The sequence below is a fragment of the Merops nubicus genome, unplaced genomic scaffold (genome assembly GCF_000691845.1).
Source record: "Merops nubicus isolate BGI_N331 unplaced genomic scaffold, ASM69184v1 scaffold7709, whole genome shotgun sequence".
Lineage (NCBI taxonomy): Eukaryota > Metazoa > Chordata > Aves > Coraciiformes > Meropidae > Merops > Merops nubicus.
This window is the reverse complement of record NW_008630155.1, coordinates 29,983-48,293: the sequence shown is the minus strand read 5'-3', so window position 1 is coordinate 48,293 and position 18,311 is coordinate 29,983. Positions and strand designations below refer to the sequence as shown.

General features: G+C 45.2%; 1 protein-coding gene across 2 annotated transcripts in view; it reads left to right on the top strand.

Moving 5' to 3' along the window:
- The window catches only part of INTS9 (integrator complex subunit 9), a 71,433-nt gene that overhangs the window by 25,640 nt on the left and 27,482 nt on the right, over nt 1-18,311 (top strand). For both annotated transcript variants that reach the window (XM_008947174.1, XM_008947176.1), the window contains 3 exons: nt 1,363-1,474; nt 6,551-6,731; nt 10,382-10,442. In XM_008947174.1, coding sequence (XP_008945422.1) covers nt 1,363-1,474; nt 6,551-6,731; nt 10,382-10,442 — 354 coding nt within the window. The remainder of the gene's footprint in view (nt 1-1,362; nt 1,475-6,550; nt 6,732-10,381; nt 10,443-18,311) is intronic.

Here is an 18,311-nt window from a genome sequence, read left to right as displayed (position 1 = left end):
TTCTTTGCGCCAGTCTCAACACCCCCAGGTCCCTCAGCTGCTCCTCCCCACACTTGGGCTCTAGACACTTCCCCAGCTTTGTTACCCTTCTCTTGCCATGCTGTGGTCCCTCAAGGGCCTTCTTGGAATGAGGGGCCCAAAATTGGTTGTAGGATTTAAGCTGTGAAACTTTGTAGTGGAGAGGCTCAGGCCCCCATCCAGCCTGACCTGGAATGTTGTTAGGGATGGTCTTCTGCTGACCACTTGCCCCACATAGAGTAATATTATCATCAGTGGGCAGACAGCAGCCAAACTCCTCCCTCCACTCCTACATCATCAAAGATACAAAGCGCCAGACAACCAGAGGAGGGACAAGTCCATGCACTCACCCACCACAGGGGACATGAAGGAGGGAGCAGCCAGGCAAGGAGCCCAGGGATAGAGCAGGGACTCAGAGACAGCTTCATGTCCTGGCCCCACCATCCTGGGAGCTCCACTTGCCATGGAGAGCCCTCTCAATAGCCAGGACTCTCACACAGCACATCCATCATATAGGCAAGCCTGCAGCCCCAGTCAGTTCTTATATAATTGGCTTCTTGCCCCACCTCCAAGTTCATGTGGAAGGTGGGGGCACCTGGTGGTGATCTCCTCATCAGTTCTCACCCAAGGCTGGCCAGACCCTGGGTGAAAACCAGTCAGAAGGGGCTTTCTTGCCTGGTTGTGGGCATCATCCATCTGCCAACCCTTATTCAGGGCTGGGGGTTTAACCCCAGCACTTCAGATGGAGTATTGACCACCCCTCTGGGCAAACTGGGCCAGGGTCTCACCACACTCAGCATAAACAATTCCTTCTCTCTAGGCTAAATGTCCCTCTTTTAGCCTGAAACCATCACCCCTTGTCCTATCACTGCTGGCCCTGCTGAAAAATCTGTCCCTATTTTCTAATAGGCCCCTTGAAGTACAAGGGAAACTGGAAAATCAAAGCTGACACCTTGATTTGCAGAGGGAAGTGAGCTGGGAAACAAGAGCAGCCAGAGATTGGAAAGCAGGAGTCCAGCTGTTCCTGACCACACTGCCACATCCTCAGCAAACTGCTGCCTTGTTCATGTCTCAGTGCTGAGCTCCTGGGGCCATGAGGTGATGTCTGTGGAGACCACTTGGAGCTGGAGCCAGTTAGAGTTCTGCTGTTTGTGTTGGGCCATAGTGTGCAGGTAGACACTTGATCTGTTCTTATTAACTCCAGTTAGCTTTCCACAGGTGGAGTTGGAAGTGATCCATGTGTTCTCCTTCTTGGTTGCTCTATGTCATGTATTGCTTGCTCCAGAGCAGAGAAACCTGTGTTCCATCTCACACATTACTGTGTTTCCCTGTGCTCTGTTCCAGCCCATGGACCAGGCTTCTCTGAAGAACAGTGATGTTCTCATCCTGACAGGCCTCACACAGATCCCCACTGCTAACCCAGATGGCATGGTGGGAGAGTTCTGCAGCAACCTGGGTAGGTCGTTGAAAGCTATCTTTTGCCTATTTTATCATCTTATTCATTGCTTTGGGTGGGAAATAATTCAGAGATTCCTGGAATTGCCTAAGTTGTCCAGCTATAGCTTCTGGCATCAAACTACCTGTTTAGGTTTTACGACGTGCTCCTGATGTCATTAATACAGTAAGTGCTTGGAGAGACACAAGTCGTACCTAAAATGTTTTGGAATGGAACAGGTATAATGAGATTTAATCATCTGCTGCTCCTGGTTTGCTAAGTGTGTTGCTCAGCTGCCAACAGCCTACGTGTTGCCTTGGTTTGGGATATTGTTCCCAGCTGAAATATTACTATTTCCTTCCTCTCTGTCAGCCAGTGTAAAATCCTTACTTGCTTTTTTTATGACTTTCAGTTTTGAAAACAAGCACATCTGCTTCCCTTCTTACACCTGATTTTTAAATATATCAAAAGCAAACAGCACAATCTCTGCTTAAAAAAAAAATATATCAAGATATATTTATAGAGCCCAGTCATATAAAACCTAATCAGACGCTTTCACAGCTGGAAAAGCTGATAATTGCAAAGCTGTGATATCAGTGTGAATAGCAGCATTTTCCAGCCTGTTTGGAATGTCACATCCAGTGCTGTTCTCTCCTTCTCCCTTCCCCCACCTCAGTTCCTCTCTGCTCTCCTCCTTCTGTCATCAAACCACTTGCTCATGTCTGTCCTGCTATGTGTTGCCTCTTCTTTTATCAGAGATCTTCTCTGTTTTAAACTGACTCCTTTTTTTAAATAAGACTAAAAAGCTCCTGGTAGGAGGATTGTTACAGGGGTCATCAGAGGACCTGAGAAGTGTAAATCAGGGATTCCTCACTTTAAGCAATTGTTCTGGTCCCCATTGCATACCCAGGAGAAATTTGAGCTCTAGTATTTAGGTGGCTTACTCAGGGTTACAGAATAATGCTTAGAACAGAACTGAAGTACAAACAATTCTCAGTCTTACTTTTAACATGTGTACTCACCCTTGGAGAAGAAAAAAAAAACAGTAGTTTGGGTTTATTCCTGTTTTAGAAGCCTTGTGAATATTCACAGATGTTGAATATCTATGGACTGTCTCACAGTCCCAGTAGTCTCAACTGCCCTGGTAGTGGAAGACAAATAATGCAAGGGATGTGGTAGGTTTCTCCACCAACCATCAGCTCTACATCAAAAGTAGATATCCCTGTTTAGGACAAGTTTCAGTTTGATCAGGAGTCGTAGGTCCTGTTGTGGGACATAAAAGGTAAAATTACTTGGGGTTTGTTTATATGAAAAGTGAGTTACAGGGTGAGCATGATTCCTTGTGCTGTAAATACTGTAAAAATATTAATAGAGTGTGTTTAGGCATTTTGTAAGCATGGTAATCTTGGATTACACCACAGATCCTCTCTGCCAGCATCCTGGCTCCAGCAGGGATCGTGAGCAGATGTCTAGGGGAGCAGAAGAACAGGATGAGACTATATAATGCTTTCCCTTGTAGCCTCACAGCCTTCAAGGGTCTTTATTTCAGTAATTTCCTGAAACTGCTTTTGTGAGATTAGTAACATCCAGTGGATTTCTCCTCCAGGAACTTCTCCAGCCTCCCCTTCAAGCAGTTTTAGTTCTCAACATCTGCAACTTCCTTTGCTATGTGACGTGTTTATATGTGTGTGTATTATGGTCTGCACTTGTTTTTAAGCATTGTTAATTTTATTACCATATGAGCTGTTGCAGATAAGCTTTAGAGATCTTGTTATGCCAGATCCAGCTATGCTGCCCTTCTCTGTCACTTCTGGACCTCTGTGGGGGCTACCTGTCTCCCTGACAGATGGAGGCATGATCACATCCTACTTTAAACCACTAAAGGAGCAAGTCTGAGCTGAAATAGAATCATAGAGTTGTAGAATTGTTCTGGGTGGAAGACACCTTCAAGATCATAGAGTCCAACTGTTAACCCAGCACTGCCAGGTCCCCACTGCCCCGTGTCCCTCACACCACATCTCCACAGCTTGGAAACCCCTCCAGGGGTGGGGACTCCACCACTGCCCTGGGCAGCCTGGCACAGCCCTGGACAAACTTGGCAGAGAAGAAATTGTTCCTCATGTCCCACCTAAATCTCCCTGGTGCATCTTGAAGCTGTTTCCTCTTGTCCTGTCCCTTGTTCCTTAGGAGCAGAGCCCGACCCCCCCCTGGTTCCAACCTCCTTTCAGGGAGCTGTGGAGAGCCAGGTCTCCCCTGAGCCTCCTTTTCTTCAGACTACATAGCCCCAGCTCCCTCAGCCACTTCTCATAAGATTCATGCTCTAGATCCTTCCCCAGCTTCATTGCCCTTCCCTGGCCACACTCCAGCCCTTCAAGGTCCTTCTTGGAGGGAGGGGCCCAAAACTGATCCCAGGATTTGAGCTGTGAGACTCTGTCCTGGAGAGGCTGAGGAGCGGTACGTGCTGTCCCACTGCCAGCTCTGCTGCACATGTGCTCTGGCAAGACCCTCAGTGGTCACTCTTGTCTTGAACTCCAGCAGCTGTATGCTGAGTAAACAAGGGTGAGACTGTTAGTTAACATGCTATTAAAAATTAAACAAAGTCTCAGAGATGTAACTTGGGCCCAAGCGAAATGTAGAAGATGAATGTGTATAAATAAATGTGTTGCATATGTAGGTACAGGTGGGTGTTTTATCTGCACAAGTTTTTCTGCTTTACAGAAACATTCTGAACTATTTTGAGGGCTTTACTGAAGATCTTCAAGCCAGCTTCTGTTTCAGTAAGAGAAACTGAGAGAAATTAGAAAAATTTTGAGGCCAAAGTGTGTGGAGCTGCAGACCCTGATCCCCATGATCACCAAGCCACATGCATGACTTCCTCCTGCACTGCGTGTCCACACTGAGCCCAGCCTTTGTCACGTCTCCAAGTTCCTCTCAGTTCAGCCCAAACACCCTTTTTTTTCTCTCTGCTCAGCACTGCAGCACCAGCACTCTGCAGCTCGAGGAAAGCAATTGTATTTTTACATTGCCTTGGGCATCATCAGCAGAATTTCCAGACTGTCTGTGGGGACAGTGGGTGATATTTTGTGTGCGTGTGCAGTCGTGCTTCTGTGTGTGTGTTTATATAAAGCAGAAAAGAGCACAGTTTGCTTTTTAGGTGCCAACTTGACCTTGTGGTGGCAGCTGTTCGAAAAGCAAGTATCTCATTGTGAGTTGTAAATTGAACAACTTGTTATGGAGCTGCTGAAGGAGACTAAATTTGAAATGCCAAGATTATTATACAACTTTTTATCAAGAGAGTGCATCCATCAGTCACAGAGATAAATTAGGCTTTAAACAGCTTTCAAATATACGTGTCCTCTTACTGACAACTGTAGAAAGTTGCTGTGGTGGTGCAGAGAGCCAGACTGGACCTGCTGCCTGCATGGGAAGCAATATGCTTGTAAAGGGTTTTCATCCCTGTTCTGCAGAAGCTGGGAGGTAATTCTTATCCCTTTATGGAACCACTTAAGAGCAGCCTCAAGAAGTAGTGCCCAGCTGTGCTGACCACAGCACATACAAATAACCATGCACTGAGGAACTGAGTGGTGTATTTGAAACCAAAAAGTTGTCCCCATCTCTCAGTGGTGGGATAGCTGTGTCAGTCTCTTGTCCTGTCCTGTCCTGGAGACAGGCAGTAGTCACCAGGCCAATTTCAGAGGTTCACTCCCTGGACTGTAATTTTGTATAAATTATGGGTAACCAGCTCTGTAGTTTTCCTAGCAACAGAAACTCAAGTTGGTGTCTGCTCCAAGACCTTCCCCTCTGTTATTTTCTCTCAGGACCCAGGTATCTTGAACTTCTGGTTGGTTTGAACAGAAGTAGTTTGAGGTTCCCATAGCAAAGCAGGGGCTGCAGGGAAGGGAGAGCTGTGAATTCAAACTCTTTAAGGCTTAGGAATGAAACCCACATTTTTCATGGCCTGGACAAATTCTTCTCTCATTAGATGAGAGCTATTCCTCCTGCTCCTTCAATGTAGGAAAATGCTCTTCAGTGTGAAAAAATCCTACTACATTTCCCTAGACTCCAAAAAACCTTTAAACATTCAGCTGTAAAAATCTTCTTAAGGATGTAGGTGGGGCAGATAGACCCTTAATGTGCTAAATCTGTACCCCAGAAAGCCTGTCAGTAAACAGAAGTCAGGGAAGTGATTATGGTGGGATGTAATATATGTGTTTTCAGGCTCTTTCACAGCTTTTTGTGTAATGCCTGGGTGCATAATGTTACTGCTGCTGCTGCACTGCAATTAACATCAGGAGATGGTTTTACCCCATGACCACAGATGAAATCCTAGTGAGGCACCAATTGCTGTCTGAGCTGGACAAAGTATTGCCACTTCTCCTTAAGGTGCAGCAGTTTTGTGATTCATTCTGCCAAAAGAACAAAATGCTCTACTTGCTTTTGGTGTCGTACTCAGATCAGTCTCAATTACAGGGTAAACCTATTTTTCTGTTTTCTTCTCCTCATTTTCCCTTAGTTCCATGTTGTCTGCAATTCATAGAGGTTTTAAATTGTTCTTATATTGAAGGGGCAGAAATATTTAGAGTTTTTCAGAAGGAGAAACACTCCCCCAGCCTTTTCTAGCTTCCAGGGCTGTTTGAAACAACCACATCTTCAGCTGTTCATCTAGAACACTGAAAAATGAGTCCAGAACAGGTTACCATGGGTAGTGCTTTCAGCTGAGACCTGTGGACTGGTGTCCTTCCCCTCAGGTGGTGAGCAAAGAGCTGGAGCAGGGTCGATTTTGATGCTGAGGTGTTTTGAGTGGCTAGTTTATCCTCATGGGCCAGTGCAAGGCTGCCCTCTCGTGTCAGGAGTTTGGTGTGTGCTCAGTCTGTGAAGTGCCCCCAGCTAATGGAATGTAATCCTGTGCTCCACTGAGCCTGGAGAAGGCAGTAAATAAAAGTATTTCACAATCAGGAACATTCCTCCCAGTTGGTATGGATGCTGTGTGCTGCTAATTCATGCAGGAGCTTCCTTCCATACCTTATATAATATTTGGATTAAAGGAATTCTATTAAAAAGATTCAATATGAACCCTGTCAACTGTCTTTCCCTCAGCTATGACTGTCCGGAACGGAGGAAACGTGCTGGTTCCCTGTTACCCCTCTGGAGTCATATATGACCTGCTGGAGTGCCTGTACCAGTACATTGACTCAGCTGGACTCTCCAACGTCCCCTTTTATTTCATCTCCCCAGTGGCCAACAGCTCCCTGGAGTTCTCCCAGATTTTTGCTGAATGGTAGGTGTTAAAGGTCTGCTTTGTCAGCCTCAGTGCACACACTCAGCTGGGGTAAACTGACCTATGCAGGTTTTCTCTGCTTGACATGTTCTAATATATACCTGATTAGAACTGTGAACACATTCCTTGAGGCACAAGGGGGTGTGTGTGTGTGTGTGGATAGAGATTTTCTTTAATTAGGGGATCATGATTTCCTATAGAACATACAAACTCAAATAATTTGTACCCCTGTGCTTAGAACTGGTGAGGCTGCACCTCAAATCCTGGGGTTAGTTTTGGGTCCCCCCTTCCCAGAAGGCCCTTGAGGGGCTGGAGCGTGGCCAGAGAAGGGCAACGGAGCTGCTGGGGAAGGGTCTAGAGCCCAAGTGTGGGGAGGAGCAGCTGAGGGAGCTGGGGGTGCTGAGCCTGGAGCAAAGGAGGCTCAGGGGAGACCTTCTGGCTCTGCACAGCTCCTGACAGGAGCCTGGAGCCGGGGGGGGTCAGGCTCTGCTCCCAAGGAACAAGGGACAGGACAAGAGGAAGTGGCCTCAAATTGCACCAAGGGAGGTTTAGGTTAGACCTGAGGAACAATTTCTTCTCTCAGATGGTTGCACAGGCTGCCCAGGGCAGTGGTGGAGTCCCCATCCCTGGAGGGATTTCCAAGCCATGGAGATGTGGTGCTGAGGGACATGGTTTAGTGGTGGACTTGGCAGTGCTGGGCTAATGATTGGACTCAATGATCTTGAAGGTCTCTTCCAACCAAAACACTTCTTTGATTCTATGATCTCCCCTTTTTGGTGTTTGCACTGATGATGGAATGATGAACCTGACTGGAGTGAATTTCAGCTGGGCCTGTTTGCACATCTCATCCAGTGCCCCCAGAACTAGACTGTGGTCTCCCTGGAGAAGCACAAGAGATTTTTCAGGCTTAATTTTGCTGATCCAACAATGTATTTTCATGGCAAAAAAAAGGCCACCAGCATCCTGGGCTGCTGGTGGGGAAGAGGATGTGGAGAGTGCTGTATCTAGTCCTGGGCTCCCAGTACAAGAAGGATGTGGGCTTCCTGGAGTAAGGCCATCACAGGGCTATGAGGATGAGGAGAGGCTGAGGGAGCTGGGACTCTAGCCCTGGAGAACAGAGGGCTTGGGAGGATCTCATCAATGTGTAGAAATACCTGATAGGAAGAAATGAGGATGAAGGGGCCAGACTCTTCTCAGTAGGACCCACTGACAGAACAAGAGGCACAAATTAAACCACACAGAATTCTGTCTGAAGGAAAGAAAGGTATTTAACTGTGAGAGTGTTCTAACACTGGATCAGGTTGTGCAGAGAGGTTCTGGAGTCTGTCTTTCTTCTGGACAACTTGCTCTAGCTGACAGTGCTTGAGCAGGGGCGTTGCACTAGATGATCTCAAAAGGTTCCTTCCAACCTCAACTATTCTGGGATTCTGAGCTGCAGAGAGGAGAACCCAGCCAGGTGTAACTGTTCCTAAACTCTTACAGATGGAGACAGCCTCTGGATTATTCAATAGGGTCAGTTAGTTCTTCCTTAATCTCTTCCTCTCTGGATTTTTCTAGTTTGGAGTTCCGGAAAGATAAGAGAGGTCCTGGAAATCTTATGTGAGTGGATCCCTCCACTGGGATGGAAGGGGAATTGTAATGAGGATTGAAATCTGGTGCATTTTAGTCAGGTTATTTTCAGCAAAAGTAGGAAAATCAGGCCTTGGTGTCCTGGCCAGACTTCCCTGTACTCACCAGGGTGTGTTGACTCATACAGTTTATAGTTAAACAATTGTTTGGTTTGGACTTAGATGGTGATTTCATTTCAGCAGCAGCTGAAGTGATGGCTGCATACTTCTTGTTGTAATAATATTGTCTAAGTAGCAGGAACATTTCCTGTGCCAGTTGGGTTGTTTTATCTGCTGTCTAGCTGGCACAGTTCAGACACCCAAGTGTTCAGACACCACTTTTTTGAATTCTCCTTTGCTGTAGTGGCTGATATTCAAAAGTCAAACCCAACGTTAGCTGATCTCCAAACACTTTGGTGTTCAGATTCAGACTGAATTTCAGAATTCAGATTGAAATTCAGGGATCCCACCCTTCCAATTCTCCTATTTAGGCATCTCTAAAGAAATGTCCTGTTCTTTGTATCTCTTAGACTTTATAAAATTGAACTTGACCTGGGCTTACTGCTTTTTAATGAAGTGAAGGAAGGATGAGGTGAGTGATGTTTCCCTGCAAAAGCCACCAGGACAGCATCACTATGAGTAACTGTGGCATCACACAGACCTCTGACAAATACCTGTGTTTAACTTCTGTAATAGGATGAATCAGGAGTCTGGCAAGAGCTAATCAACAACTTCCAATATTTATGTTTTAAAAACAAATGATTGATGTGAATTAGCAGGTAACAGTGAGCACTGTGCCATGGTGAGAGGCAGGTACCAGCGTTGGAACTGCAACAATAAAATGTGTAGGGGAATTAGATTATAATGAAGAAAAGGACCAAATCATTGCTGAGAAGTAGGCTGAGAACATTGGAATTTTTCTGTTGACAGGTGATTTGGCTTTGGAAAAACTGCTGAGGTCTGGCTATGAAATGACATGGATGTTGAGTTACAAATTTGTCTTCAACAGCAAAGCAGTTCTGTGAAATAGTGGGTACAAAGTCATAGAATCATAGAACTGTTTAAGTTGGAAAAGACCTTTAAGATCATCCAGTCCAGCTGTTCCCCCAGCACTGCCAGGTCCCCACTGCCCCGTGTCCCTCACACCACATCTCCACAGCTTGGAAACCCCTCCAGGGGTGGGGACTCCACCACTGCCCTGGGCAGCCTGGCACAGCCCTGGGCAACCCTCCAGGGCAAGAAATTGTTCCTCAGGGACAACTGAAACCTCCCCTGGGGTAATTTGAGGCCATTTCCTCTTGTCGTGTTGCTTGTTCTGTGGGAGAAGAGCCTGACCTCCACCTCTCCACAACCTCCTTTCAGGCAGTTGTCAAGAGTCATAAGGTCTCCCCTGAGCCTCCTTTGCTCCAGGCTCAGCACCCCCAGCTCCCTCAGCTGCTCCTCCCCACCCTTGGCCTCTAGACCCTTCCCCAGCAGCTCCGTTGCCCTTCTCTGGCCACGCTCCAGCCCCTCAAGGTCCTTCTAGGAGTGAGAAGCCCAAAACTGAGCCCAGGATTTGAGGTGCAGCCTCCCCAGTGCTGAGTGCAGGGGGACAATCCCTGCCCTGTCCTGCTGATCCAATCCAGCTTACTGTTGGCCTTCTTGGCTACCTGAGCACACTGCTGGCTCATATTTAGCTGGTTGTTGACCAACACCTGTGGGTTCCTTTCTGCTGGGCACTTCCCAGCCACTCTGCCCCAGCCTGGAGTGCTGCAGGGCATTGTGGCCCAAGGGCAGGACCCAGCCCTTGGCCTTGCTCAACCTCATCCCACTGACCTCAGCCTGTCTTGCACCTTCTGTGGGTGATCTCTGGCTGAGCTGTGTCCTGTAGGGATTGAGCCTCTAACCTAAAGGACTGGAAGTACCAAAACAAAGCAGTGATTTTGCCCCTGATGGATAGCACAGGCAGAAAATGCCTTTCTCCAGAAAAGTTTGAACAGTAGATGGCAGTAGATGCTGCAGGATGTTCTGCACCTCTCTAACCCAGCTTGTGTTCTCTTACAGGTTGTGTCATAACAAACAAACAAAGGTGTATCTTCCAGAGCCTCCTTTTCCCCATGCTGAGGTAAGTAAACCCTGGTCTTGCTGTTTGCTATGATCACAGAGTGGACTTCTGGAACACTTGGGGTGGTTGTTTTTCTGATGAACACTCCTACAGCTACTTAATAGTTTTGTGTCATTCACATAAGTGGTTTTTTTTTTAATTTGCTTTCTGTGATTAATTTGGGATTGTGGAGGAGGAATGAATGATAGTGTTCCTTCATCTAACCTACATATGCTTGCCTTTTGAACTTCAGAAGGCTATCTGGCATGCACATGGTTGAGTGTTTGCTCTTATCAGCCTGCAACCACAAATATTCCTTTTGTCCAAGCATTTTATTTCCAAGTCTGTGAAACCAGAAGCTTATCAGAGACAGCTCAGTCATCCCAGCTCTTACCTTTGTAGCTGAAACAGGCACCATGTTGTCTGCTGCAGGAGAAACAGTGTCCTGAAAGAGAGCTTTGATATAAAAGTTAAAGCTTGCAGCACTGAGTGCTGTCATTGGCAATTTCAAATGAAATTACTTGAGCCAGCATCTTAGTGAAGCAAGGAGAAATAAGGTTCTTGTGCTGGGGAGGGAATCTCCCTGCAACGTACTTTGAGGGGATCTTCCCTGTGGCAAAACAATCATTTGAAGGGAAGTTTCAGCCAACTGGATATTAAATAAATGTGACATAACTCATGCCTTCAGAGTCATCTCACAGAATTATTCAAGAAAAGAAATCTCTTACTTTCTCCAGTGGGAAGAGGTAGATTTCTCACTGAGGTAAACAAGAGGTGGGCTGAGAAAGGAAGAAATGGGACTGAGAAATCATTTTGGCTTAAGTCCTCCTGCTGTGAGACAGTGAGCCCTTGGGGGCACCTAGTCTCAGAAAACTGGCTCTTGTAGTTGCTGTGATCAAAACTGTGTGATGAGATGTGCAGAGTGGCTGTTGCAGGTGTAAGAGGCCAGAGATGAAATGCTTTTGCAGGCATTGGTTGCTTTTTTTCCCCTCTGAGATATCTCATTCAGGGACTTGTTCTGGAAGTTACCACTGCCCATCCTCTCTGTCATCTGTAGGTAATTCAAAGGCATTGTTGGAAGTGGAATCTGACCAAAAGCCCTCACTTTTTCTAGATGCTTGAATGCATTTCAAGCAGGATGCACAGTAAATTATTATAAAACAGTAAATTTTCTGTTACCAAGAAAATTTCAGGCTGCAGGGCACGCCACCTATTCACCAGCTTTTTGTAACCAAAAAAAATCACATCAATAAATCAATTCCAAAGCTTGATCTCTGAGTGCAAGACTCTGTTGCACTCGTGCTGCTGGCTGGACTTTCTCATTTTCCCTGCATCCCTTGCTTTCTGGGGTGTCCTTGTTGATCCACAGTGTCATTGGTTTCACTGACAGCCTATGTTCTACCAAAGACATTGCTTCAAAAGTTTAGTTCACAATGTGCACTGGAACTGGCAGGTTTCAGTGAAAACCCTTCCAAAAATGAGAAGCCAAACATGCAGCTGTCAAAGACTGGATTAATTAACACATTTTACATGATGGGTCTTTGTGTCTATAGAGTGATAACTGTGTCCTCTAATTTTTAGGATGTTTTATATTCTCCAGAGGCCTGTTGATAAGGCCTGTTGATAATGAGGTTTTGCCAAATTGTTGTTGAGCTGTTGAGACATTCCTCTGTGCTTCAGGTACAGATCAAGGTAATTATCTAGGAAAGGACTCATGGCAGTAGATGACAGATCAGTTGCCTGATGAGAAAATGCACAGAGGGAGTAATGTGCCTGCTACAGGTTTATTATTTGATTGATAAGGCCAAATCATACAGGTTATGACCCAAGAAACTGGGGCCTCATGAGGTGGACAGACAGCTTTCTTGAGACCCATGGATATCACTGATACAAAGCCACTCTTTGGCTTCTTATGTTTTTGCCTGAGGGTTGCCTTAAATCCACACAACACCCCAGTGTACTGTGTGTGCCCATCCTTGTGACACACATCTCACACTGAGTCCTCCTAACACAGCTGGGGCTGGGGGGCTGTACACTTACAGCTGCTTATAAACACTGAGAGGTGGAGTAACTGCACTAACCAACCCCATGAGGGACTAGATGGGTCTCTTCATGGCTAATTCCTGATAGATATTGAAAACCAGTGTGGATGGTGAGAGGCAGTGGCCCCAGGTGTATAGCAGCACTCTCTCTTCAGCTCCCTGTGGGGGGAGGTTGGAGCCAGGTGGGGGTCGGGCTCTTCTCCCAAGGAACAAGGGACAGGACAAGAGGCAACAGCCTCAAGTTGCCCCAGGGGAGGTTGAGGTTGTCCCCGAGGAACAATTTCTTGCCCTGGAGGGTTGCCCAGGGCTGTGCCAGGCTGCCCAGGACAGTGGTGGAGTCCCCATCCCTGGAGGGGTTTTCAAGCCATGGAGATGTGGTGCTGAGGGACGTGGTTTTATGGTGGACTTGGTCCTGGGTTTAAGCTCAATGATCTTAAAGGTCCTTTCCAACCAAAACAATCTTCTGATTCTGTGATTCTAAAACCCTGGCTTAGTAGCAAAACCAAAACAGGCAAAAGAAGTCTGAGGGTGTTGTTTTCTTTAGTGCTTTTCCTAAGACCATAATTCACTGAAGTTTAGACACTGAGAACACCAGATCAGGTTGCTCCTTGCTGTTTGGTAAGATGCACTGCTTGGTTTTGACATAGATGGCTGACAGGTAAGACACCCATGCTCACCCCCATGGCACCAAGATGCCCATGTCAGGTACCCAGCACCTGCCTTTGGCTCCTTGTTGCTGTCCTCTGGGCAACAGCTACTGTCACCTTTTCACTCCTGTCATTCCCAGCTGCCTTGGGCTGTGTTCCAGTTCTAGTGGTACCTACAGCTGGGTATGGTTCAGTGAGGTCACAGTGCTTACTTCTCCTGAGGCTTGCTTCTTCTTCTGTGAAATAGAAGTTGGAGCAGTGTAAACAGGGAGCAAAAGCTTGCAGCTGCCACTGTGTGTAACTCATATGATGTGAAACATCTACAGAACACCTTTCCAATACAATCTTTACCAAATGCATTATTTATTCCCTGGCAGAAACCCTGTTTGGCCTGTGCAAAGAGTATCCATGATACGTTCAGCTACTGTGAAATTTTGGTGTAATTTTACAAAGCTAAAGGATCTTAATACTAGACCTGGCCTGAATAACCTGTCTGTGGCCATACCATCACTCTAGGAGGGAGCAAGGACTTGGACTCAAGGCTTCCAGTTTCCAAGCCAGAGCCTTAGCCAGCAGGCAGCCCTTTTGTCTTAGGCAAACTCTCTTTCTAGATCTGTGACTCCACAGCCTCATGATGAGGAGCTCTGCTGCTAGCACTTAAGGGCATTTTTAATGAGCATCAGAAGCAGAGGCTGAAGGATCATTTCTAGCAGGTAGGCTGTTAGAGGAGAACTTCTGTACTTTTTTTAATGTAACCTACATGGAAATTGCCCATCATGAGCAGATGTGTGTAGCTGCTCAGTTGTTGGAAGACAATAGGGAATTACTGAGACATGCCTCTTAGGTATTAGCAAGCGTTAATAACATGCCTGGCATGATACATCAGAAGGGGACAGGCCAGGAAATAAGCTCCTAATTATCTACAGAACAAATCCAGCCCAGCATGCTGTCTGGTCCTGAAATTCAAAGTTCCTCTTAGTTGTTTAAACAACAAGATTGAAAAACAAACAAGGCCAAAAATTCTCCATAGTGTTGATGTCCTCTCCTGCAGCAGTGAGTTCCTGTGGTCCCTGAGGCAGAGTGTAAAAGGGCATTTATGTCCTTTAATCAGCTATGATGGGGTTTTGCATTTCACTTCACTTTCCCTTTATGGTTGTTACAAGAGGATAAATAAAAGTATCTTCACCTTTCTTCACCTTCCCTACAATTATTATTTTTATTTCATCCTCTTCTCTCTACACTAAGTTGTTTGAAGCTTTTTCACTCTCTTTGCATGGAAATTTTCCAGTTTTATGATTTATGTTACCTGTTTTGATCTCATTCCTTGTTTTGCTATGCTGAATAAAACCAGCACACACTGGTATGTAAAAATAAAACCCACACTGTTCAACCCTGCACAGAACCCAAAACACTTCTAATCCCTCCTTGTTACTTCTGCTTTAATGTAGTAGTAGATACTCCTCATATCTCCTCCCACACAATCACTGCATGACAAGTTTTTTTTGGGTGGCAGTTTGATCCTGACATCAATCCTGAGTGAACAGGGAATAAGCTAAAGTGCTTCAGGCTTGTAGGGATGGACTTGGACATCAACTCAGACTGAAGTTAATGTGAATGGAATGCCCAGATTCTTGCACAAGCTTTTGAAGTCTCATCTGCAGCCTTTTAGTGGTGCACAAGCTGAAAGAGCTTCTTTTTAAAGGCACTGCTCTGGGATCACTGGGGCAAGAGTTCCTGAGCCTCTGCTGGAGGGAGTGAGGGTCTGGAGCTCTGCTTTCCAAGCAGCCACTCCTCAGGAGGAAAACTGGGGAAGTGGAGTGGAGGAACAGGCAGTGAGGGAGAGGATGGATCACTCTGTGGATGGCTCTCACCTGTGCTTAAACAAAAGTGGCAGTTCAGTTTTTCACCAGCACTTGGTGTGGTGGGGAAGAGATGGGAAGAAGCTCAAACTGACGTAATGTTGGAAGTTTCTGAAAGTTAAAAATTGGGGTTCCAGATGTGCACGTGCAGCAGGCTGGCTGAGGGAGGTTGTGGCTTTCACTTCCAAGGCACTGTATCCCTTATATTCTAGGGTCAACTGTCTGAATAGGCTTAGATTTAAGCTCCACAATGCCTAGCTGAAAGGCTGTGGAGCACCAATCAGTAATTTATTTCCTTTAGAATGTTATTCTGCTATCCCAGAACCAGCTTGTGGTGTTTCACCAAATCCCCTGAGCACATGGGAATGTCCCATCCTAACACAGCCACCATCTCCCCGACCATTTCAGCTGTGGGTTGTGTGCTCTGCACCATCCCCTTTGTGGAGGTAGAGACATGATAAATGAAGAGCTGAACTGTTCCAGCAAGACAAAACAAGAAACTTTTTGCCCCTTTTCCTTTCTGCTCGATTTTTACATAGACAATTTCAGGCTATAAGATAAGTGAATCCAGACTTCTCTAAATGTCTGCAGCAGAAAAATTTGAGAGATAACTTATATTGATCAGTATTTGCTAGCAGAGGAAGAATTTGGATTTACTGTCCTCTTATTAAGGATTCTGTTAGCAACATCTAAGAGAAATGGCTGTGAAAAGCCTCTTTTTCTGACTCAAAAAATAGCCAGGGTGGGAGTAATATTGATTCTTTGGCCTTAAATACCAACATTTGTCTTCTTTGTCTTTGATTGCCTCCTCCATATACCAGTTCCTGTGTAACACATTCAAAGCAATAAATACCTGGCACCAGGTGATTGTATGGTATTATGTTTTGCCTTATAGTATTATCTAGAATTAGATCCCTGTTAGTGTTGGTCTTACAAAGGGAGTAAGGGAGGTGAAGTAATAAATGCATCACTCATTCACTGATAAGGACAACATCTGCTCAAAATTCTGGATACAGAACATACAGGCACACAGAGTAAATATCAGTGTGTTTTGGCTCCCTTCAATAAAGGGTACACAAGGGCTCTGGAGATTTATCCTGTTTATAGCAGCAGTTGCTGACCCTCTAAATCAAGCCTACTGCTTTAAAGGGAAGCATAACCATTGGGGATTTAAAAAAATCCCAGCTCTCCTCAGGCTCAGTTCAGTACTTTACCATCCTCTATCTCTTAAGCTTTCAGTCAATAATGGTTCTCTCTATAGAAAGATGCTCTGAATGTTGCTTGTGGTCTCCAGAAATCAGGCCTGGGTTGAAAATATTGGTTGGCTAAATGCCAGGCATTGGTTTTAACCCAGGCTGGGTGCAGCTTGGAGGTCTGAACATGGCCCAGTAATGACTGTTGTGCTTACACAACCCATCGTAGCTCTAGGTAGAAAAGACCTGTGCAAATCATTAGAAATTTAGTCCCCTTAATGACTTCTGGAATTTTGTGGACCTGTTTTGCAAGTTCAGCTCCATATATTTTCGATGGGGTAATTAGAAAAGATTTTGCTCTAGACACTAAAATCTACCAGCTGCTTTATCACTGGAGTGTGTAGAATGCCTGGAAATTTGTTTTTGCAGCATTTCACCCCTGCTATGTCCAGCTGTGAGAACTGGAGATTGTGAGCTGAGATACAGAGCTTCAGCAGACTTATCAGAAAAGATCTTTCAAGATAAAAGAAAAGGTGAACAAAAAAAATCACCACACCTCAGGACCATACTGAGGATTCAGTATCTGTCCCTTGTCCCTCCTGAGTTAGCACCCTCGTTAGAAGCCGTGCACCCCAGTGTTACACTTGGTGTTTTCCTGGTGGAATTAAAAAAAATATAATTAAAAGAATGACACAGGCAAAACCCAAGGTCCTGAAAACTGGATTAGAGATCATGAGTCTCTCTACAGAGTAATAGGAAAGGATTTGAAGCTTCAATGCTGCTTTGAAGAGAATACAGCTTTTATATTCATAAATAATGAACATTCTTAGGGGTATAAGCTGCTGAGAATGCTTCTGCACACAGAGTGCTGCTCTCCTATCTCAGCAAAGATTTGAATGGTGTAAACACACACATATAATCCTAAGGAACCTGTGAAACAGGCTGCTGGAAGAACAGTTTGTGATTCTCAGGAGGGTGTTACATAAATTCTAGCTCTAGAAATGTCTTTCACTTAACTATTTGCTAGTCCCCAACAAAGTTTTGCCCCAAAATGTCACATATCCCATTTAATATTTAAAAGAGAAGTTGCACCCTTCTTCCAGATTACTCAATTGAAACTGCTTTTGCAACTTCAGTTTTGAGGCTTTTTGGCTTCCCTCAAATAAAACAGGGAAAAAATTCTTTGGGTTTTCCTACTCCCTCTTTTAAATGCTGGCATTTTATGGGATCAAATTTGTTTTGCCCATTGTCTGCTTACTGCAGTTTTTATTACTGAAGCTAAGTTTAGATTCTAAATATTGCAGGCTAGATGTGTTAATCAGAAGTCTTTACCTGTCTTAATTGCAGAAATGTTTTCAAGATTTGGTGCATATTAACAGGCAGAGCAGTTATTGGATGTTTTCTTCCAAATTTCCCCCCAGAAGATGAAACAGGACTTTGATATCATTAGTCAGCTGCAGGAGGTGTAGTCCCCTGCCTCCTTCCTGGATGATCCAAGGATCCAAATGGAAATTACAGGCTCTGACCACCAACAGCTTCTGTCTTACATCAAACCCCAGGGGGAATGATACCAATCCCATTCCAGCTGTCTGCCTATAGCACAGGAGGTATAAACAGGACCTGTGGGAAGTCACATGCAAAATCAGAGCAAAATATTTGCTGTTAGGAACTTGAAGGACACCAAACTTGAGGAAGCAAAGGAGAAGGGTGTAAATATTGGCACCTAGGTGCATCCAGCTTTCTGTTACTGCAAGGCCATTGATGATAAGTTTGTACCTCGTCTGTTCCAGCTCCAAAACATGTCTTTAGATGGTGACAGCTGTAAGCTGAGCAGGACCTGTGGGAAGTCACATGCAAAATCAGAGCAAAATATTTGCTGTTAGGAATTTGAAGGACACCAAACTTGAGGAAGCAAAGGAGAAGGGTGTAAATATTGGCACCTAGGTGCATCCAATTTTCTGTTACTGCAAGGCCATTGATGGTAAGTTTGTACCTTGTCCAAACCATTGATGGTAGGTTTGTACCTTAACCAGCTCCAAAGCATGTTTTTAGATGGTGACAGCTATAAGCTGAGTAGGGTTGATACTTTTGTTTAGTGATGCTAAATTCAGATAGAATTATAGAATTGTTCTGGTTGGAAGAGACATCC